The sequence below is a fragment of the Morone saxatilis genome, unplaced genomic scaffold (assembly GCF_004916995.1).
Source record: "Morone saxatilis isolate NCDOM2014 unplaced genomic scaffold, NCSU_SB_2.0 Contig17, whole genome shotgun sequence".
NCBI lineage: Eukaryota > Metazoa > Chordata > Actinopteri > Moronidae > Morone > Morone saxatilis.
In genome coordinates this window covers 6794713-6818365 of record NW_023339729.1, presented here as the reverse complement: position 1 = coordinate 6818365, position 23653 = coordinate 6794713, and the positions used below count along the sequence as shown (strand labels likewise).

Below are 23653 nucleotides of genomic sequence, written 5' to 3'. Positions count from 1 at the left end.
GACTTGACTTGGGGAAATAAGTTATCATCTGGGAGGGGATGGGAACAAGATATGTTGAGTTTTAATATATTTGACCATTTATTCATCATGACATGACATTTATGGTTGAATAAAATATTTAATACAAAGTTCTCAGAGGATATTAATATTATTCCGTATGATAATATTACTCCATTGTTGATAATATATGATGTGTCATATGTTACCATCTGTGAATCTTCATGTCTGCTCTTGGGAGTGGACTGTGAGGTGGATGGTAGGTCCTCAAAGAAAAAATCCATTCTGAAAAAAGACAAAAAAAATTAAAATACATAAATTATGTAAAATTCCTTCTAAATTGTATAAATTTAGCGAAAGGAGATGTTTCAATCCTCAGTTAGATACAGACACCTTTTAGCTTTAGCTAATCCCTTTTGGCTGTACAACATAGCATTAGCTATAACGTTAGCTTCACTCTTGTAAACCACATATTAATTACAAATATCCAGATACAGTATGTAACAAACAAATTCTTATAATTTCACTTACAGAAATATATACTACACGTTAGCTGTGTTTGTATGCATATACATCAGCTATCTTACTAGCTAGCGTAAGTTAGCTTAGCTCAGTGCTAAAGTACTTTATCTGGCTAACATAGCTAAATTAGTCCGGAGTTTCCTCTATATGTTAAAACGAGACGAAATCCCGCGACTTGTTTCATATTCTTTGTGTTTTAACGTTATTTTGTTAAAATCATAAACTGTATAAAATATATGTAAGTTATATATAGTCTCTGGATAAAATGAGCTGCTCTCACCTGGTTTTCAGTGCTTAAATAGAGAACATTAAGTTAGAAACAGCACACTGTAAACAGTCCTCATAATAAGAGTTAAGAGTTATTTTAGGTGTTTTAAAATATAATTTGGTAACATTGGGTTAGATCAGGTAGGTGCAAAATAGCAGAACACTGAAATTAAATCAATATAACACCCATTAAATTTAGAATATGGAAAAAAACCCTCATGTATCAACTATTTTAAAGACTAGTTGGACAAATTATATTACTGTTGAGATTAAAATAGAAACAAATCCAGAAGTGGGGCAGAACTTAATTTTAGCCTTTCTGGTCAGGAAGTCTTGAGGATTTGCATTAAAACAACTAAGAACTTCTCATCAAAGATTGAGTTGATGTATGTGTATGTGTGGGTGTAATGTGTGTGAGCATTGCAGGGGAGAAAGCACTCACTCAGATTGTTTGTGGTGGATTAAGTGTGATGGAATGAGAGGGGTTGATTGATCTGCTGTGATTGGAAGTGTAATCCCTCCCTTCCTCTCTCTCTCTCTCTCTCTGTCTCTGTGTCACCGCCCACAGTCTGGATTATCCCAGGACAGAGGACACAGCACACAGCAGCGAGGCACAGAGGCTGTGTGAAATGTCCTGATGTCTGGTGGAGGATGAACTGATGATAGGAACGTGACACTAATGAAAGTCATTAAGAGAGATGTTGGTGAATCGGCGCTGCAAAGACCCAAATGTGTTTAATCTGGAGGTGGCAAAAACTTGGGCCTGACAGGTGGGTGAATTTATTCACTGGCCTATTTTTATGTTCATCAAGTGTCATAAAGGTAGCTCTTTATATCTTAAAAGTAAATAAAAGATTACATTTATATAGCTTTTTTGAATATATTTACGTCACACTCTTCCACCTGCCGTGTATTTAAGTTAAATAAATAAGATATAAATGTGTTTACTTACATTGCCTCTCTGCATTTTAGGAAGTGACACCTGAGCAAGTGGATAAATCAAACTGGTAACATTTTCCCTGTGAATATAATGGAATAACTACCACTTACTGGAGGAAGTGGAGACTCTGGGAATATGGACAGCTTTAACTACACAGGCGAAGGCGGACTTTCATTCCAGTACTTGGTCCATAATGTGGAGCCAATTTATACGGAGTACAAGCCTCCTCCCAGGGACCTCATCCAGCTCCCTAAATCAGTTCTCTACCTCGTGATGGCCGCCCTGGTCGTTGTTGCTGTGGCTTACGCCATCGTGGGTCACCTCATCAAAGACCTCATGCTGGATATAACAGGTAGCTACTCAAGTCTATTACAGGTAGTGGGTTCATAGTTGTATTTTAGAACTCTTTGGCATCTGAATAAGTCTTGTCACTTTGTGCTGTCGAGCCTTATGCAATCAATTTGATTTAACCATATTTGATGATGTAGTATTTGTTTATTTAGCCCTCAACTAGAGGAGGCACAAAATAAACTTGTTGAGCTGTGGTGTATGGTTACAAGATTTCATCCACCATCTACCTTTAAGACATGCACTGACTGAACTAACTTAGATAAATGTTGTGTCTGCAACTACAAATGCAGTGTATCATACAAAGCAAAGCTTTTGGTTCTACATATCTGATGAATAAAGCAATATTTTATTCAAACATTGTATGATTATGCACTCAGAAATGAAGCGTGTTGCAGTTTGCTGAAAGTCTGTCAAGCAGTGCTGTGGGCAGATATCCTCTAATAATGTGCTGTACTGTATTTGTCACCACATCTGGTTATTTTTGCCTTTGTTTTGTGTCCCACAATGCTCCCCAAAATCTGTAAATCACTTATAATATATGGGGCACTCTTTAATTTTTTATTTTATTATTTAATTCTTTAATTGTGTCAAATCTATATGATATTTTTGGGGTTCATACCCTTAATAAGATACAATGTATCATCTTTATTCAAAATATCTCCTTGTAGCTTTCCTTTTCTCCATTTCTCAAGCAAAAGTGCAGCAACGATGAAGCAAACTTGTGAGTGTTTTTTTCTAAAACAGCCACAAGCTTAACTTAAATGAAAAACTGAAGCAAACTCTAGTCTTTTATCCATCCACAGACTGTTTGCTGGGCCCACCCGATGAGGACATGACAAAAGGCGGCGAGGGGGAAGGAGTCAGCCCTCTGCACATGCCACCTGCCCTTAGCCACTCCCACCCAAATGCCTTCCACGTGTGGGACCAGGACGATGTCATCATTCCGATGAGTCCCCTGCATGAGACCGAGCTGACCAGCCCTCTGATGACCGTCATCCCATACATCCCTTCATTTTTCCCCACCTCCCTTAACGTCAACAGCCCGTCCTACAACCTTCCACTCCCAAAGGACAGTGAAGCATGAGGCAGCATAAAAGGATCCGAGACCGTTTTCACGTGGTGCATCTCCTTTTAACACTCTTATGCCCCATCGCTTTGGTTTTCCTATTTAGTTGAGCTTCTTTGGCTCCTTGTTTTCACCTCTGAAGCACATTTTACCCCAATCTACTTTGGGAAAAGTTGAACAATTTCTGGGAAGAGTCACAAATCCAGCAAACTATGCATTAAGACTTCTGATATTTTCCACATCTGACTGGAATCATACATAAGCAGTGATCAAGGCCATTGTGAAAGTATGGATTTACTTTTGTCAGAGTTACTGATACTTGACCAAGAAAGAAACAAAACAGCTAATTTTCTCAGGATCAGAGCCTGGGACTGTCAGTGGGATGGCCTTCACTTATTAATTTTCCATGTGGATTTGTGCCAATTTAGCATCACGAATGTTCACCTTCTCCTGCCAGAATCTGTTATCCGTCCATGCTGTTACATTTGTTTTTATGTAGGATCTTAACCTGCTTCGACTAACTTATGCTAATGCTTAGTTCATGTTTTGGCCATGAACAGGGGGGGTAGGTCTTTAACTCCAGTGAACGACAGATCCAGTCAAAGACTTAAAAAACTGTTTCACTGAGTGACTCTACATTGTATTATACAGCATATCATACAGTATAAATGACGCAGAGAGCAGTGTGTACGTTACAGGAGAGTCAAGTGTCCGTGTTGAGTTCTTGTGTCAAATAAAGGTGGATCCTATGCTAAGATAAGTTTGCTAACACTTGTGTCTCAATCTTCTGATCCTAAATATATTTCTGGTGCTGAGCAGGATTGGCCCTAAGTTGCTAGAGTGAAGTTAATTCAATTAGTGGAGGTGACCGCTTTGAGATGACCATGTGATGCCCTCTAAGGACAAGCACAGTAAAATGAAAGGAAATAAAGAAATAATCTCCACTTACTATTTCAGTAAAGTAATAATAACTACAATAAATCCAGCAATAAAATCCTATTCTTTAAGAATCTGGGTATTTGCATGGCCTTAATATATGAGTCATGTGTGTTACACTCTTAAAATGTGTTTAGGATCTAACTGCAGCTCTCCCTACTTTTGCTTGTTGGCACCAAAAATCATCGACACTGTTACGCAACTCAGAAAGACAGATTTCAGGGTCCATTTTAAGCGGGATATTGGCTGAGATGCAGAAATCCTGGGATATTAAAAGCACATGAAGGCTGTGGCATCACACACACACACACACACACATTTGCACAGTATCAGCACTTTTATTAATTTCAGATTTTTTTCTCTGCCTGCATCCACAATTAAAAAGGAGATTATTCCACCTATACTGGCTCTCTCTGGACAAACATCAGAGTATTAACATTGTCTTTTTTGTATTAAATAATTTGGGGGAACTAACATTGCTCATTCTATCTGAAACCCAGAGTGCCTGTATCCAGTCCGGGATGGAGATTAGGGAGAGAAGATTAGATGAGCAGCTTAGCCTTTAATACAGCATCCTTTTATTACTTTTGAGCCGTGGAATTAGATAATCGGACAGCAGAAGCCCAATCTTAGTGGACAAACTTCAGAAACCTATATTGTTATTCTGGTTGTGAGACAGAATTCATTGGATCAGATTGGGGTGTGCAGAGACAGCCAACAATAGAGTCTCAAGAGGGATGAGTGTTGTAGATGTACTTCAAAGTAAGTTGTGGGGTGAAAGGAGTGATGGAGTGTAAACAGACAGAAGGAGCAGGTGGAGGAGAGTAATAACAGACGGTGCTCTACCAGGTGAGCTACCATGTCTTGATGTTTAACTGTAGTGTACAGGCTATGTAACAATTCATGAACATGCCTAAAATTATATTGTTAGCTCTCAGCATTTTTTATGTAATTTTATTTTGCCATTTCATGTCTTTTTATTTTTTTTTTATTCCAATACATCTACTTATGAACTTTTGCTTCCTTTAAAAACAAAATCAACTTTAAAAGCCCTGAAAATGTATTTTCTTATTCATCAGCTTCTTTATATGAGCGATGTAACCTTACATGAACACAACATTTTTTTTAAATTTTTCAGATTTCTGTATTTCTACTTCCTGGTTAAAAGTCGGATTTAACTTATTTGAATCAGAATCTGATTGTGGGCATGTCCGCTCATGTTGCCAGACAACTTTCAGTCCAGTCTGATCAAGCCTCACCCACACACTCCTCACTAAACAATACCCAAGGATGTTTTCTCCTCTAATTTTAAATTTGATTGCTGAAAGCCAAGTCAGGGGTTTTAACACATTTTTCTCACCCCTTCACCTCCTCTCTCTTTCCTTATTTAATATCCCATTTTCTAATTCTACTACCCATTAGTTCTCATTTAGGTACTTGTTTAGTTCTCTGATAAAACATGTCTTTGAAATAAATAAACACATGCACCTTTATTTAAGGAAATCAACAAATTACAGCTTGAATGTAACTTTTTTTGAAATGGCTTTTTCAGTCCTGGCTTGAGGAAAGATAGAAGGTTTGCTAATCCTATTTCCCCAGGCAGGAGATCTTAGCGCTCTAAACTCTGCGCTGACACTATGGGGAGTGCACTGGTGGCACAGGAGCTCTCCAACTGGTGAGAGGTGAAAGGTGAAGCCAAGTAAGACTTGAAGAAGATTAGATTGTGAGAAGATGATGGACCAGCGTAAACATATTGCTTTAACCATGGGTAATAATAATAATAATAATTTCGAGGGTAGCTTCTGACACTGGGTATTTGGGGGCTTTTATTGCCTTTTATCGACAGAGGTAGCTGTTAAGTTATTTGAAGGGGAGAGAGAGAAGGGGGATGACACGCAGCAAAGTGCCACAGGTACATCTCAGCCTTGGTACATCTCAGCCTTGGTACATGGGGCAGCAGTTCTACCAGGTGAGCAATCAGGGCACCTGGGTATTTGTGTTGCAGGATCCCACACGGTGCTAACTGACCTCAAGTCTAAAAGTTATTTTTTCTGGGTTATTAAAAAGCAACCTAGCAAGTTATTAAAAGTTCTGTCTTTAAAAATGATGACACAATACTTACCTATGGTATTGTGAAATTATCCTTCAGTTTGTGCTCACTGGCGGCAAGAAACATTTCAGTTGTTTGGATTTTGAAGTGGAACATGTGAGTGCAGGATTACTGCACTGCAGTTGTGGACACTTGGAGACAGGCGGAAAAACAGTTTTGTTTGGCCACTTCTGAAAAAACGCTATAGTAGGAACATGGCTCCCACTAGGTTACATGCTAGTCAACAGTGTCAGTATCAGTAAAATACACACAATACCTTGTTCTGCATATTTCTCTTGGTTAGTTTCATGTGACCTTTGTCTTTGTCAGTGCAGTTTTTCTTCCTGTTTGTGTTTCGATGTGATGTGAGACAATGTGATTTGGCCCTGTTGGAGCTCTGTTGGAGTTCTTGTGCTACTGACTTTTAGAAGTTATTTTATGATAATAGTTCACACTTAAACCTGCAATAACTTTGAACACTGTGAACACAACAGATATATGTTACGACTTACTAAGTTAAAATGGTGGGCTCGTATCCAAACAACTGCTTATTTACACACCCAGCAATTATGGCGCAACATTATCATTTCTTTGAAGTTATGTGTCTGGACAGCGGATGATTGTGCTCTGTTTTTGGTCTACCAGTTCATGAGGGAAATATCCGTCTCTGTAGCTGCTAAATGCTCCACTATGTTCACCAGCTACTCTCTCACTGTGTCTGTCTGCTGTTTGGTGCTGAGCAGGTGGTGAACAAAGTGTACAGTGGGTAAACAATGAGCTGAAAGTCACTATAAAGCAGATGGAGCTGCAGATTCAGGGGGTTCTCTGTAGGTACATCACAAAGTGCGACCCCCTATAATTTCATGTTTATTAACAAAATATACATTTTAGCGGCTTTAATCATACATTTGAACTGTTTACTACTGGGTACCTCCCTGCCAAGATACACATACAAGAATAATTACTGTAAAGTCAGATAGTGTCTAATCATCCATCTGTCTGACCCGATTTGTAACCCTGTGAGGCTCATTTTGGTTTGCAGCGAGTTTACGTCAGTCAGGGTTAAGTGGTCCTTACCTGTCCTTTATCCTCAGGTGACAGCTTATTCTTGGCCCATTTCTTATTGGCACTGACTCAGTTCTGTCAGTCCAGCTCTGTGTGACGATGCATGACACCAGCAAACTGTAACTCATCCTAATTGGATCAGGACAACACACACTAAGAGTCAGTAACCCTATAGTAGCCCGACAGGGGTTAGGACAAGCAACATACACAGACATGATTGTTATCACATAATACAGTAAGACATTAAAGCATGCCCTGGCCTGTTTGGTGGTTTGTGAACCTATTAACCAACATACAGGGTTAATTTGCATAAATTGTACATATTTATTTTCTCAATGCAGAATAAAGAGGTGAATTAAACCTGCTTACATCATTGAAGTAATAAAGCAAAACAAAACTCAGCATGTCAGCAGGAGGAGAGAGTAAAAATAGAGACCCGTCTGTTCTGGGTCCTTGCTTTGCTCCTAGGTTAATTGTCATTGGTTGGCTGAGTTTATCCTGTTTGCTGCAACTGCCAATCTGCCATCATTCAGCCTAATCCTCTGTTGGCAGGCCAGGTGGTTCTCTGCGATGGACAAAAAAGCTGTGACTGCGGCAGTCTTGACCTCTCCAGCAGCAGCCAAACACGTCAGCATGTGAACTCCGCACATGGGCCTAGAACTTGACAAGCATAAAACTATTGTATGTCCCATACATTTAAGGGCTGTTCTTGAGACACTAGCAAATTGCAAATGATAGTGATCAAAATGCGTACATTGTAGTGAATTCTAAAATACAGCTCTTATACACACATACCATAATGCTTTTCTCACCCCTGCAGTATGGTTTTCACTAAATCAAGAAAATTATAAAGCCACAAAATACATAAACAGCTGTAATTCTGCAAAAGGGCTACTGCTGGACTATTTAACTAATCTAAGGTCAAGTGTAAGCCATAGTCAGCACCATAATCCTCATTTGGAAATCTTTGCAATTCTGTCAGTTAGGGAGTTTAGTAACAATTATTTTTCCAAATTGTAGAGCTACAGAATTAGCAGCCAAGCTTCGGGTGCTATACAAGCCTTGGAAATTTTAAAGGCATAGATGTGCATAGCTGGACGTTCATGGCATATAACGGTCACCTGATTGACCAAGAACAAAACAAAGGAGCCACTGTGTTTGTACACTCATATTTGCAATACTGACATACTTCAAACTCGCAGTATTTTCTTACCTAGACTCCTCACGAGAGCAAACCAGGCCAAAATAAATATCTTGTATTCTTGCTTTTTTGCCCTGTAATGTTTTCTGCAGAGAAATTCATGTACATGTTGCAGTATTTCAATCACAGCCTCAGGACCAGAGAAGTGCAAACCTAGACCAGCTCATAATCTTTAGAATGTTAAAGTCAGACCTGGGCATTCACATTGAAACAGAGGTGTTAAGAGCAGCTACAAGGGGGTTCATGAGATGGTTAAATGAAGGCTGTGCTTAGAACACATTGAGCAAAATTAAAGTTATTACTATATTTAGGTAAAATATAAATATAAAATATCACCCCAAGCAAGCCTCATATCAAATTTCCTTATTTCCATAAGGAAACAGCTTCCTCAGTCACACCAAGCAGGTCTAGTTTCAGCTGCGTTTGCAGATGACACACACACACACACAGTAAGTAGTTTAAAATAGTTTGTAAGACAAGTCTGTTACAAACTACCACAAGTCAAATTTACAAACTACATTTATTCACTTATCATACAATGAATTTACATGTAAAACTAGTTGATTTTTTTTTAAAAACATACCTCAAGTGCTTTGAAATATTAATGCCAAGATTTAAAAAAATAATAAAAAAAGACAGGATTAACAGCAATTACTTTGATCTCTACACTGCAGACTAATACTGTATGTAACTGACAAGCTGACCTCTCCAGTGGTTAGCTAGTCTACTCAAAGTTCCTTTGGGAGAGGACAGTGCGATAGAGAGAAGTGCCTTTAGCCTGGAAGAAGGTCACAACCATCTTGTCCTTTGTGACTTCCGCATGGACGAAGCCTCCCAGTGTTGAAGCTTGGCCGGTGAAGAACTTCACAGAACCTTTGGGAACATGGTTCCAGTGACGGACATCGGGATCCAGGAAGTTTCCAGCACCGCTCACCACGTAGCCCACACCAGACTCTTCAATGTACTGTAGGGGACAAAGACGAAACTGAAGGCAAAGCGGCTTTGCAGATTGAGAAGTGTTTGGTACAGTTTGCATGAACCTACCTGCAGATTGTGGTCATGGCCGCAGAGATAAGCAGTGGCCTGGTATTTAATGAGCAGGGGATGAAGCCTTTTCAGAAGGCACTCTGTTGGCCCGTGTTCAGACACGGACCACACAGGGTAGTGGCCGGCCACCAACAGGAAGTCTGCCTTGGAGCGAGCCAGTCTCTCCTGCAGCCAGGTCAGCTGACGGTTGGCATCCACCGCACACAGGGGGCCTCTGGGCTTCTCGTCCACGTAGTCGTCAGAGTTGCCGCACAGCATTATGGTGTCGAGCATGATGATCGTCAACGTCTTCCCCGTGTTGGGAATGTGGAAGTTTAGCTCATAATAGTAAGAGGGGAATCGCCTTTGAATGGAGTCAGAAAGGAGTTTCAGTTTAAGGATGTCAGAACTTGCCAGACTCTGCTTTAGGAAAGCAGTTGCTCCTTACCATCGGTCAGATTTTTGGCTGTACTCGATCTGGGCTTTGACGTTCCCTGCATGGTCATGATTGCCAGCAAGCACGTACCAGGGGACTTTGAGAGACTTCGCAGTGTACACAGACTCAAAGGTGTCCTGATTTAAAAAAACCAAAAAAAAAACATCAGCATTTTTCCCCCCTTAAAGTCATTTCAGAATACATAAAGTTCACTCAACTGACCTCAAACCGAGGGGAATCCACACTGTCCACACCTTTGTAGTAGAAGTTATCGCCAAGGGCCAGAATAAAGTCAGCTCCCATCTGCTCTGCTACTTTGCTCATTTCTCGAGCTGTAGCCTTCTGCACGGCGGTGATGTAGGGGGGATAAGGCACTCCACCCCAGTCTCCTACAGCCAGGAACTTGATGGAGGTTCTGTTTGCTGTAAAGCAACATAGAGCAAAATCTTAGAAGTTGAGCATTGGAGAGGCGAGGCCTTACACGGATACAAAGAAGGCGTTCACGAGAGATCCTGAAACCCCATGTCTGAGTGATACTTACTGCCAATTTCCTCCAGGTCTTGGAAGGCAGTAGGATAGCAGTAGGCCACAGGGATGGCAGCAATTAAGATGGATACTATTGTAAGTACCATCTTTAGAGAAATACAAAAACAATCAGATCTTCAGTTAACAGTAGAACAGCAAAAAAGGAGAACAAGAGCCATAACTGAAAGTAAGAGTCAACATACGCCTGAGCAAAGACACCAGAAGCAGCACGTGACACAAACCGCAACTGCCGCTTACCATACAAGCCTATGCTTCCTCTCTCCCTCCTATCTCACCAAACAACATGGTCTCTTGCTTTATACCTAAAGGTGACTTGTGATTGGCTGCAGCCTGAAGGTGACATGTTCCAGCTGGAGCTGATAGAAGCTAATCAAAGCAGCCATGTCTATGAGACTGAAAGGGTCAGAAGTCACAATTTCATGTCTGTCAAAGCATATCGCTGCATTTCTGCTTCTTTCAAATGAGAAACTGCTATTCAAGAAACACACACATCAAATGACCTTCATCAGCCTCAGCAGACACACCACTAAAGTTAAGCAGTATCTAATGGCTCAGTCCTCTGCCATCAAAAAGAAAACAAAGCTGGCTGACAAGAAAAACATCTTGTCAAGAGTAAGTGTCAGCATGCAGATAATAAACATCTTGTCAAGAGTAAATGTCAGCATGCAGAGCTCAAAGATAAAAAAAAAAAACACTCACAGCTGATAACTTGTGAGGTGTGCTCAGGATGACCTGACGGGACACTCTCTGTCCTCGCAGTGCTCCTCCTGTCCGCCTTTTATCAGCATTCCCGGAGGAGAGACTGCAGGAGGACCAGCCCCGGGACACGCCGCAGGGGCATGATCATTGCTCACACCCTGACTCAGTCTTGGGACTGCAGCCACATGTGATCTGCAATGGTTATTATAGCTGGTGTCCAGACTACACTTTTTCCACTTTAGTGTTAATCACGGTTTCCCTTCATCATTTTTCCATCTCTGTTGTTATATCTTTTTGGATAATTTGTGAATACGAAATGTAGCCCTCTGAGTTTATTTCAGTGGTTCACTGGTTAACATAAAGCACAATAAATGTTGAAGGACAAAAACCTACCCTCCTTTTCTCTATTTTCACACTTCTTCTGTCACTTTAACTGAAAATAGCCCTCTTCTCACTTTGATGCAAACATGTGAGTATCTGTTGAAATATCATTGCCAGTGTGCTATAATTTACATTTTGTGGCTGTAAATCAGTAGAAGTCCTAAATGCTTACATGGTCAGATGAAGAGCAACTAGCATGTGAGATGCAAATGACAGCAGTGTTCAAACTCTACACATTATTTCTTATACTGTTCAACTTTCTCTACTGATTTTTGTAGAGAAACTGGAAACTGTAGAGGAAAGTGCAACCTTACTGCTAACCTTAATTTCCCAAAACAACCAAGATGGTTGTGTAAAAACCATCTTGGTTGGAGATGAATTCACTTCACTGTTAGAAATACAAAGCAGACTATGAGATCACTTACTGCTGAAGAGTGCCAGTATGCATTTACATAAAACTGCTGCTGCATTACCATTTTAATTAGAACTTGTTCTACACCTACTACAGATGGTAGGTGTAGAACAAGTTGCCCATTTTACATTTTATTTGTGTCATTGAGGCTCTTGTTAATTTTTCCTAGGAAACCAGAGTACCTTTGCAACTTCAGTGACCCAATTTCCTCACAGGGGTCAATGAGGGTTCACCTTTTCATCCACATAGCTGTACATATAAACCAGTAAGGCATCTGCATGCACTGCAGAAAAACATTCCCTGTAACACTGATGTAAGAAATATCTTTGGTATTTTTAAGGGAAGCTCAAGCTTAACAGCTTTAAAGACATAATTCATGAACAATTGGTAGCCAAACTCTGACCATGACTGTCACATTCAACATCAGAGCTTAATCCACCACAGTGAATGAAAAGGTAAGTTCTACAATCTCAATCAAATGTATACTTCTGTGAATTTGCAAACTAATGGTCAAAAACATAGTAAAATAAAAGTAATTTATTTTACAAGAACGATTAGAGCATTTTATGTGACACAAACAAATAAATCTTCAGTTCAAAACGAATATCAGCTTTAAATGAAAACCATAACATACTGATACAGAACCAGTACACTAGTTTTAAAAATCGCAACCCTAGAAACAAGACAATCATAAACCAGGTATGATTTTTTACACTCATGTCAACACGGACACGATGAGGGATGCTGCAGTTAAAAGAAACAGGTAGACTTTAGTCACAAGATAAGCCTTCATCTGTCACCTACAATTGTTTTTACCAGATGTCCAAGTGAGGTGAAAACAAAACAAATAAAACAGCAACCTTCTAATTTCAGAGACAACACAAGCACTTTTTTCCTCTTTTCAGAAGTGGTATCCCAGGATCATTGTCGAGGGCGGACAGAGTCAGAGTCAAGAGATGGCATTGTGAGGTGAGAAAGGCTGTACACAATGTGATGATTAATAATTCATGTCATTGTATCCAGAGTATGATCCCTGGTTTTGTCCCCCGAAGCCCTGGTACATGCCATACCCCTGCTCATTCCCCCAGGACGACTGGTTTCCCCATCCTGTAAAGTGAGATCAAACCAGAATGTGTTTATTTTTATCTGATCTGTTTTCTCTTAGTATAGATGCAGCAAAATATCATCTATATAGCAATATTAAAAAAAACAAACAAGTAGTAAGAAATGGGATGTCTTTATTGCTATTGATTGCAGGGGTGGATTTCAACTTACTCACCATAATTATTATACACTTGGCCACCTGTCACCGAGCTAGGGTAAGCTGTGCTGTACATAGAGTAGTCTCCTCCCTGGCCCTCATTCTGACTTTGGGTCAGCATCTTCTTCTTCTCATCTCCATACCCGTAGCTGTAAGGGCTCTCCTGGTCGGCGGGAGGAGGCATTGTCTGGTAGCTTTCTCCCTTTGTGGTGCTGGAGTCGGAGTTGGAGATGGGCGGAGAGGAGTAGGTGCTGCCCTCCGGGTAAAAGGTGCCATAGCCGATGTTGCTGGCCGATGCAGTGGGGCCAGCGCCTTTGGCTGTGGTGCTGGCTGCGTTATTACCATACAGTTTATCTAAAAGACAGTTTAAAGATCAGTCTCACTGTGATTTGTTTATAACAGTGTCTAATTTTCATTCAAAGATGAAAACAAAACAACAACCAAAAACAGAACAAGACATGCTTGGTACAAACTAAAATGAACGTGGACGGCTACGGGAGGGGAAAACAATCGGTGGCACAAGATGCAACCAGGAGCTGAAGTGCTAACAAAATGCCTGTGGCTAGCTAACGGAGAGTGACAAGGAGGCCCCTTTATGCAGTACAAGTCAATGGAGAGCGATGGGTTGTCTTCCCCTCCGGTGTGGGCGGGAATTAAAAGCTCTATAACTTGAAACAGACAAGATATGCACAACATAATATTTTTTTAAGGATGTATTTTGTAAAATAAGTAAATCTGCTTTATGACTTGTTGTTTTTTTCAAAGTATAATCCATTGGAACTTGTAGAACAATCATTCCTATTTTGTGCTACTCAGTGGCAAAACAAAAACAAAACACCACAGCACAGAGTGAATACTTACGATAGCCTGTGCCAGTGCTGCTCTCATAACTGTAGTTGGCTTTCAGATTGAAGGAAAGAAATAACTATTTAGTTGATTTCCTGGCAGGCGTATGAAGTCCAAGCCAACAACTAATGAGTGTAAAATTCCTTACTCTTATTGTAACTGGGTCCTGGAGGAAACGGTTTGCCCCGACCCCTTCCTCGACCTCTGTTGGGACCCCAGCCACGAGAGCCGGAGTCTGAAGGAATGCCACGGATAGTGCCGAAGCCTGGGATGTGCTGTTGTGAACAGGACATGGCAAAAGATTTTATGTAAAGAGGAAAATCTTTTAGGTGACAGAGTATGCTTATATGGAGATGTGCATGCAGTGGCTGTTGTGGGAACTGCTTCTTTTTGTCTAAATGTGCAAATAAATTGTGGGGTATGACAAATGTAATACTTAACTAAAGGACTGAATGTTTTCTTCAACATTAATACATTTAAAAGCTGCACCAACATTTGTCTCAATTACCAAATGGGTGTATTCAGTGTGCACTCTAATGGAAATGTACACAGACTGGTTTGAGGCCTTGAGCCCATACTTCTTAACTACATACATTTTAGATCCAATCATTAAGTACATAAATTACCATGTCTGTGTACGTGATCTTCTTTTTTGGAGGATTTCTGTTGGTGTTTGTCACTCCGCTGTCATCTGGGAACAGCTTCTCCAGAGCAGCGAGGGCAGCGAAGGCTTTTGCTTCTTTCTTATTAGAACCTCTGCCTTTGAACTTCTGTCCATCAACAGCCACCTGATAGACAGAAAAAAAAAAATTAACTTTTTAAAAACGGACATGCATTACTGTGTATCACAGTGTTTACTTTTATTTGATTCAACAACTAAGAGCCGACAATTTGCACATCCAACATCAATGCTGTAATGCAGGACAGACTCAAGAAGTGCAGTAGTGCTCTTTTTGCACTTGAAAAGCAAAGGATGAACAAAAAACAACAAGAATCTTCTGATTATCCCTTTAGTTTTGTTTGCTGCCTATGATACTGCCGACTCACCTCCATGACAAAGCACTTTTCATGCGAGCCCCCCGTCTCTGCAGACAGCTCGTACTTCAGGCTGCGACGCTTCTCATTCAGCTCCATCACAGGGTTTTTGCCATTTTTGGTCAAGATAGGACCCTGACCACTCTGTTCATAGCAAGTGAACAAACAACGGCTGTAAAATACACACGACAATAACGCTTTACTCAAGAACATCTCACATATTACTTTTTTTTCTCTCTCTGAGGAAAGAAAATATTGAGATGGTTTTATTGTACAGAGGTTCTTGAAAAGAGGCTTCTTGGGGCATCCGGATGGCTCGCCTGTTGCTGGGTCCTTGCTGCAGCGGCCATGTGTTCCACTCCGACCTGTGGCCCTTTTGCTTGCTCTCTCTCTCTACCCCTCTTTCCTGTCACTGTTCAGCTCTCACTATCAATTAAAAAGGCAATAAAAGCCCCAAAAAATATTTAAAAAGAAAAGAGGCTTTAAAATAGGCCACTCCAGAGGGAGGAACTGAGTTACATACGTCTTCTGATGTAGTAGAGGCTGTGGAAGAGGCTTTCACTGATTCCAGGGTTCCTTCAGCGTCACCACTGGACTCTGATTTAGATTCTGAGCCTGTCGGAAGACCGAGATCCTGCAGAACCTGTAAAGGACAAAAATCATAGTAGATGAACTGATGGGAACTTAAAACTGCAACTGTCATTCACATACCCAGTGTGGGCTGTCTTGTTTAAGAAAATGCATCCCTGCAGCAGAGTTGGGTTAGGGTTAGGGTCAAGTTAGAGTCAAGTTACCTGTCACACATGTAATGAAGATAAACAGAAGAAATATTTAATTATAAAGTTAACCTCAACTATGGAGCCAATCAGTAAACTACAACAGGAATTTAGACCAAGAAAGAAGTCAACAATGGTTTTGTCATTGCCGATAACAGAGCTGCAGCTTACTGAGGAACCGAGCTTTTGCAATAAAGCAAATTAAAGGCAACTTATATAGATAAGAAATACAGAAGACTTGCCTTGGTGGCTACGTTAAGCTTGGCGGCTCGCTTGGAGGGCCCCGTTGCCTCGTAGGTCTTCCCATTTAAGTCCACGGCCATTGTGAAGACTGGCTCATGGACCGGACCAGTCTGAGATGTAAGTCGGTACTCCAGACCAGGTCTGTACTGGTTCAGACGCATCACAGCATTCATGCTAAAATCATCTGTGACTATGGAAAAAAGGAAACGGCGGAGACAAAGCAGAGAGAGAAATATGAGGAATCAAAGCAGTTAAAAATGTTACCAATGAAGTACCAGGTACTATCCACAACTAGAGCTAGTTGAGTTGTGCAGCAGAAACAGTAGTAGTGGATTCAGTGCTGGGCAGGTACTGCTGGTACAGGGAGGTGGTGCTACTTTGGGAGTGGTGGGCTGCATCCTCAGCCATGAAGTCCAAAAGAGTGTGCCACATTTTAAGATGCATAGCTAATTAGGTCAAACAGTTAGATTCATGTTGTTCCTAACAATTAGTCTGAAGAGTGTATTAGTGCTAAAACATACCAGAGGTAGATAGAGGAGTCTGTCTGCTGTGTGTGTGCGTGTGTGTGCGTGTGTGTGTGGTGGAGGAGCTAAGCCCTGCCCTTTACACTGACACATAGAGGAGAGGAGACAGATAGAAGAGGATGCATGCGTCATACCACACCAAAATTATATTTTTACATGGCAGCCATAGCAGTGATTGAGGATTGTCCAGTCTGAAGTGTGTTTACGTATTATTTGATCGGTAAGATTATCTAGTGGCAAGTGAATTTTGTATATCCAACCTTTAAAAATATTTGGGCAAAACCTGCTCTGCACTATAATTCCTCAGTAATCACGGACAACGTGTTGTTAATTTATTAGGTACAGATATTAGATTGCATTAGAACTTGCTATGTGTACATAATAAACTGACACCTCAGAGCATGTGGATGAATGTATGTAGTCCATTTGTATAAAACTGTCACAATTACCATTAAACTAGATGGAAAATAGAAGGAGTGAATAGTAAAATTATATGCAGTTAAACTGAAAATGTACAACTGAATAATATAAGTGCTACAATGTCCGGTTCAGTTGCATGTCATGAGTTGGGAATTTGAAGCCTTCAATAAAAAATAATTTTCATTAAAGACTTTAGCGTTGAGTGTTGACAGGTTCACCGCATCAGGGCCCCAGACTGTGAGGTTAGTAGCGTTTTAGCAACTCGTTGGTTGGAGAAAGCACAAACTACATTTGTAAGTAAGAGCAAGCAATGTGATTTTGCAAATATTGCCCTGTTTCTTTTCTGTTTTTTTTTAAAACCCTCATTATGCATCATGTTAAAACAGCAGGAGAAGCTGGTGGTGGTGTGTGTGTGTGTGTGTGTGTGTTAGTTGCATAAGTAGTTGACAGGTGAGGGATTGCACACATTGTGTTGATAAGCTACATCCGCAAAATCAACAACCACCAGTTAACCTCCATTCTTATGCGAGCGAATGAGGCATTAAAACATTTGCTTCCAGTGGGCAAAGCAGATTTTTGCATCTCCGCTTTGTGTGAAGTTCAACACTGGGGTGAACTTGGACTGGCAAAGTTTGCAAGCCTCAACCAATACTAAATATGTGCGTCGTTGGACTCCTAAAACTGATCTGGCAAACCAGCAAACTGATTTCCAGCACATTCTGCGCTGCCCACAATTCGCCCTAGATTCACGCATGTGTGACCATAACTTTACTTAACCAATCAGACAGTTCTGCGGCCGGGACATTTAGCAAGACTACAGAGTGCAGTACTATTAAATAAGTGTGTAATTATAATCTATCATAAATAAATAAATCATTAAATAGCAAAATGGCTCAGCCTATACATCAAGGCCTCAGATATTTATTACTAACATGATTTCCTCTGAAAGCGCTTCTGGAACTTTAGAGACTTCCTCTGCTTGCTGTTGAGGTGGGGCTCATCATCTCCTGTATCCACCTCTGCATAAGCTCTCTTAGCTGGCAGGATGAAGTGTCCAGCAGGTGGTATCTGAGCTGCATGACACAACAGAAACAAGCCTGAGAACAGATCCTTTCATTACAGTAAATTGCACAGAAAGGGCCAGATCATTAAGTACCTGTGCCATCTTTGCCTGCTCCCATTGATTTCCGTGGCTTTATAGGTTTGAAGTCCATCCCTAACACCTTGTGCATCTGTCCAAATGCACACAGCCTCAAGGCAAACTGAGGAAAATATAAAAATTAGGTACTATTACTAGGGTTTAAAAACATGAATGTGCTTGCATGTATCAGCAGCCTCAACTTACTTGGGCACTCTGCGTGATGTCTTCACGCTGCTGCGGTGTCAGATTTACAGTGGCGTCGACTGTTTCCTTCTCACATGGATCTTTAATTCCAGGGCCGTCTTTGCAGATACAGAAAAATGTGTCCATTAATTTAATGACAGTGTAGAAACAGTCATGCCAGTTTGACAACTAAATAAAAAGTTCACCTTCCAAGAGGATTCCAGATGCAACACACTCCAAAACCCTGCGCAATGACTCGCCTGCTCCCATTGGCCTCTCGGATGTACCAATGGCCTTTTCCACCAGCAGCTCGAGAGGCTATGTGGAGATGAGAGCACAGAGGATACACAATACTTATCAAGATGCTGTTCCCTTAAAAAACGAGTTTTGTTAGTTTTGATCACAGAGCTGGTTTATATTACATCTCAGCAGATGTTTCCTCACCCATCCTGAGAGTGGCGTCCAGGTAGGAACACGGTTACACAAGTCTCTCATGATCCGGATCACAACGACTGCAGAACCCATGTCGTTGACTTTGGCCTGGAGACACAAAGAAAAGCCAGTTCAGTCAGAGGAGCTGCTGCCTCTGACTGACCTCAACCCTCTGCTCTCACGGGTTCCACAAAACGCCCCCGAAAACACAGAAAGGTCAGAACAACTGGGCCATGGCTAATACAAATTATTACACATTTTTGTCCACATGCTGTTTGTTGTGGACAACAGGAGTGGAGTTGAAAGAGCTCAGACTGACAGAGGGCATTTTGATAAATCGAATATGCTGGTGTCAATACCAATGACTCATCCAAATCTATCATTGGTATGGATCAGCAGATATCTCCTCATGAGTTAATAAGTAAAACTCCTAAACTTCCGACACTTTCCCCTTTCATAAGATCATGGACTACATCAACAACAACTGAGACCACAGCTTAAAAGTCTTACTGTCTCTAAATGGGGAGAAAAGAATGGAGGGAGACCATTTAAAGAAACAACCTTACGTACAAATAAGGACGTGAATGCAAACCTGGAACCACTTGGCGTGGCGGAGAGACGCCAAGGCAGATAGGCATTTCTGCCTGTCCAGAACGTCCGGCGGATCGTTGACTGTTCGCGCTTCTATTGACGAGGTGGGGTAAGAAGAAAAGGTACAGTTTGACCAAGGGGGTCGGCTCTGTCTTGCAGCTCAGGGAGTAGCAGCTTTCCCCAAACCAGCAGCAGCAGGGAAAGGGGGTCCCAAGTACCTAGTGTGTAAATCTTTGGTCCCAACAAATATAATAGTCACCTTTCACAGATCCCACCTAACTTTTCCACAGCGTGCGAAAGTGGATGTAAAGATTGTCATAAAGACACAGTAGCATTTACAACATTGCATTACATGTTGTTAATGTACGCACTGGGTTAAGTACATAAAATACCCCCTTCCCTCAGCCCCTCGGCTTGGGTTTGCTGCTTTTCCCCCCTCCTGAGACAGTATGTCCAGTTGGTCAAAGGTCCAGCGGTCCTAAAAAACTTGACAGACTAAAAAGGCAATCATTTATAAATCACAAGCATTGAGAGAATCTTCACGTCTGCCCCACACTGCAGCAAAACTGATGGAGTCCCTGATCCAAAAGCGGCTTAAACCGGCTTTATGAAAGATCGGTAACACAAAGAGCCATACCAACTTTGTGCAAGTTTTAGCTCATTTCTACACTACAAATACAATTCAACTCATTCATTTACAGAAAGTTTCAGGCTTCTGCGAGTTGATTTCCATACTGGACCACAACGAATGGTTACATGAGTAATTAAAAACTGAAGAACGGAAGGCCAGCTGTTTGCTTGCAACAGGGCTGCACGAATAACCTAAATGTAATCACAATAATATTTAACTGAAACTCTAATTAGAGGGCGTACTCATCCTTATCTAGTTTTCATTAGTGTATAATCGCCTAAATATAGGAACTGTTGTGTTTTTGTTACTTTCGAATAAGCTGTTTTTATCTACAGAGGGAGCGGGTCCTGTTCAACAGACTCATGTTGAACCGCCATGTTTCTACAGCAGCCAAGAACCGACAAACCAAACAGTGACTCTAGATAGGGGCTTTTGTGTTTTTGGCATGTTTTGCAGCCACCACAGTTTCTCGTACACACTTGGATGGCAAGCAGTATTCAGTCGGTTGTAATCTGCAACTTCACTGGTCCTTTTCAGTAAAAGTAAGTCTCCACATAAAATCAGCCTTTCCTTAAAGCGTAACTTACCAGTTGTACAGCAACCAAAGTGGAGCTTCTTACCACACAAATAATCTTTGGCCGGGCATAGACACCGGCTTGCAGAGAGCACACAAACCCGGCAGTAGAGAGTGTAATTTTAACCTGTCATCAAGTTACTGGCAGAATAACATCAACGACAGCTGATATAACCTGCCATCAGTGATGCTTGTGACCCGTTACAAAACAGCGGTGTCTAGTTCGGGCCATTAGCAAGGTTTCACTTGAAAAGAACAAAAACAAAAAGCCATTTCCCTAGCAAACATTATATTGATTTTTAAATTGTTTGAGGTCCAATATTTCAGTCCAAAAACTAAAATTAAGCATTCTGTTTTTCTTCAGTCCAGCTATATTACAGATTTATCTTGTGACCCTTTAGAGGGGGCCGACCCTTATGTTTGAGTACCGTGGGACTAAATTAGCTAACTGCATATAAAGTACTTATAACTAGCTCCACCATGAGCAGCTACAGCAGTAAAATGATGCTTAGACAGCAAGGATTTAGTCGATAATACTTCTGGGCTTTTACTTATGTCTGATTTTAAAGACATGACTTTTACTAGTAAAAGGAGCACTTTCACACTGTAATATTAGTACTTTTACTAGAGTTAAACATCTGAGTACTTCCTCCACCATTGACAGTAGCTCCTGGAGCTTCTCTCCATTTCTCTCTACTGATCTGTTTACTTTGAAGAAGGCAAATAAAGATCTCTGAGCTAATGAGCTTGCAAACAGTCAGTTAACATACTTGTTAGCTCTGTCACTAACGGGGCAACAAGTTCACAGTTTATTCAAAATACGTATACGTACCATCCACTCTTGTCTTCTAAATGTTTACCATTGCTCTTCTGTGTAAGACTACTCATGACAAACCCCTGACTGGTCAGACAGTTTACCTGTGAACAGGGAGCGCCCTTCAAACACATAGTGCCAGTACTGCACCTGATCAAGTGTGAATGACTGTGGCAGCCACAATCACGATCACAATTATGACGTCATTTTAACTGTGCAGCCCCAGTGTGCGATGTAGTAAAATGGACTTAAACTGCACTGAGACCGGTATGGTTCTTTATGTGGGGCTTCATCAAACTCCCCCTGACCTTTAAATGAACTCATCGAAGATTTGGAAGACTCCCATGTAAAGACAGCTCAAGCTGAATGACACAGAAGCTTGATAAACACACCACTAACCAACACATTAATCCATATACAATAATTCAGCTGTTGTTTTTCCTGTCTGGTTGAAGTTAAACTCTCCCAAGAGAAGCCACAGATATTTCCTCATTGCTGATCAGTTTTGCTGCAGCTGGTGCCAAATGTACATGTTCAGTATCAAGTACATGCAAATGCGCGCTTTAACTTGTTATTCTTGAAAAGCCTTCACATTTAACATGAAAACAATTCAACAAGAATAAACAAAGTTGCTTTTTATGACTGGCATTGTTATCAACATGTGCAGAATGTATCAGCGATTACAGAGGAAGTGCAGTGCTGGCAAACACCAGTTTTTGTCACAGGACGACGACAGGACTCTTGAGCGAGTGAAGAGCCAACATCTATTGGTTGTTCACTGGCGTCGGGCTGAGACAGACACTGTACGGGCTCCACTGAGGTCTAATGAGATGAAGATGGACAACGTGTGTGGCGTTTCAATTGGCAGTGCAGGCTTGCAGATCAGTCGAGCCGTACAGTGTCTGTGAACTGAGAACACACAGATCAGGCCTGTGGTAGCGGATGTTGGAGGCTGGACCAGCATACATACCTGTGCCTTGTTCTTTTTCTTCTTCCTCTGCAGTTTTACTCTCTTGCGCCGTCCTGACAAGAGGCGATGTTAGGTGGATAGTCAGAGTCAGGACCGACTCCTTGGTACTTGTCACAACAATGGCTGCATCCCCCGGACACTGGCTTACTATATACGTCCCCGCTGAACTCTCCTGATTAGAAAAGGAAGAAAATGTTATGATGGCAAATAAAAAGACTCTTAATATCTACAAACAAAATCACCAGGAGAATGACGTGAAAACAACTGCAGGTATTCAGTTCTACCTCTAACTGTGCAGTTAACTTTTCGGCCACTTGTTTAAGCAGGGTGATAGTAGGCTTGTTGGAGCAGAGCAGCACCAGCTCCAGGTCCTTGTCTCCCTTTAGCAGAAGTCCTTTGGCCACCAGACCGACCCTCATAACCCCCCGCAGGACACGCTCTTGTGAATCACTGCTTGCATTATGAGGAAGAAACCAGAATAAAACAAAATATTTATATAAAAAGGAAACACACTTCTGTTCAGAAACTTGCTATACTTTTCAACCATTGGGACACACTGCTTACCTCTCCGCCTCTGTGTTTTCTTTTTCTTCTTTCGGAGCATCCATTTGGTCAGACACAGTCTTAAGGGCACACTCCACATGAGAGACAATGGTCTGCACCGCCTCCAGCTCCTCTGGTGAGGGATACACTTCTGAGTGTTTGGCCATCACATGGCGATCGTATGGACCTGTGTGCACCTGGTGGGCAGCTTCTGTAAACTAACGTTAATGTTGTGGAAAAGAACAACATAGTGTAGATGAGAACAAATTCATCTTTAGTTTATACTGTAATCATATAATAGCGAGTTACTTTTGTAATAAATAGATTATTTAAAGTATTAAAGCAGTTCTTGAATGCCTTATGCAGTTTAAGGTTACTTAGATGTGATCCAGTGAAATAGCAATCTCGCACAATATTTAGAGTAAAAATAGGATTGGGAAGTATAATGTTAGTAGAAATAGTTAGGAAGTGCGTGATAAAAGAAAAAAAAAAACATGTGGAAACATTCACATTCACCAGGTACAGTTTTCATGCAAGAGGAAGAGCAGTCTTTTTAAAGTACAAACAAAACAAAAACAGTGATGGAAAACATTAGATGTTCACTATTAATGTGGAGACTTGTAGGAGCGGGTTACATGACTCAAATTACAGTTTTTCTCAATTGTTTACACACAAATACTGGTACTGGAGACACAATGACCACAACATGTAACTCGTGCACCAACCCCCTGAACC

General features: G+C 41.1%; 3 protein-coding genes across 6 annotated transcripts in view; all 3 read right to left on the bottom strand.

Annotated features, from left to right (window-relative positions):
• Positions 1-279, bottom strand: part of syce2 (synaptonemal complex central element protein 2) — a 1709-nt gene extending 1430 nt beyond the window's left edge. Inside the window, exon 1 of the mRNA XM_035660231.1 lies at positions 207-279. Within this exon, the coding sequence (XP_035516124.1) occupies positions 207-209 (3 nt within the window). The 5' untranslated portion in view covers positions 210-279. The remainder of the gene's footprint in view (positions 1-206) is intronic.
• An 8656-nt stretch (positions 280-8935) lies between these two features.
• acp5a (acid phosphatase 5a, tartrate resistant) lies at positions 8936-10704 on the bottom strand. Of its 2 annotated transcripts, none has more exons than XM_035659449.1 (6): positions 10680-10704; positions 10438-10528; positions 10119-10318; positions 9909-10033; positions 9479-9824; positions 8936-9398 (listed from the first exon to the last, which is right to left on the bottom strand). In XM_035659449.1, exons 1-6 carry the CDS (start codon positions 10680-10682, stop codon positions 9159-9161), a joined length of 1005 nt encoding a protein of 334 aa, XP_035515342.1. In that variant the 5' UTR covers positions 10683-10704; the 3' UTR covers positions 8936-9158. The 2 variants fall into 2 exon arrangements, with proteins under 2 accessions (XP_035515342.1, XP_035515343.1); XM_035659450.1 differs by having other exon boundaries at positions 10625-10702.
• Positions 10705-12453: 1749 nt separating this feature from the next.
• Positions 12454-23653, bottom strand: part of LOC118327061 (interleukin enhancer-binding factor 3-like) — a 12548-nt gene continuing 1348 nt past the window's right edge. The window contains exons 4-20 of one of the 3 annotated variants that reach the window (XM_035660255.1): positions 22940-23136; positions 22660-22828; positions 22376-22547; positions 19388-19479; positions 18808-18903; positions 18570-18681; positions 18385-18482; positions 18196-18301; positions 17972-18112; positions 16095-16285; positions 15600-15719; positions 15089-15220; positions 14668-14829; positions 14190-14316; positions 14057-14095; positions 13214-13549; positions 12454-13041 (exon numbers count right to left, since the gene is read on the bottom strand). In XM_035660255.1, the coding sequence (XP_035516148.1) occupies positions 12932-13041; positions 13214-13549; positions 14057-14095; positions 14190-14316; positions 14668-14829; positions 15089-15220; positions 15600-15719; positions 16095-16285; positions 17972-18112; positions 18196-18301; positions 18385-18482; positions 18570-18681; positions 18808-18903; positions 19388-19479; positions 22376-22547; positions 22660-22828; positions 22940-23136 (2400 nt within the window). In that variant the 3' untranslated portion in view covers positions 12454-12931. The remainder of the gene's footprint in view (positions 13042-13213; positions 13550-14056; positions 14096-14189; positions 14317-14667; positions 14830-15088; positions 15221-15599; positions 15720-16094; positions 16286-17971; positions 18113-18195; positions 18302-18384; positions 18483-18569; positions 18682-18807; positions 18904-19387; positions 19480-22375; positions 22548-22659; positions 22829-22939; positions 23137-23653) is intronic. The other 2 variants (XM_035660256.1, XM_035660258.1) reach the window with 2 other exon arrangements.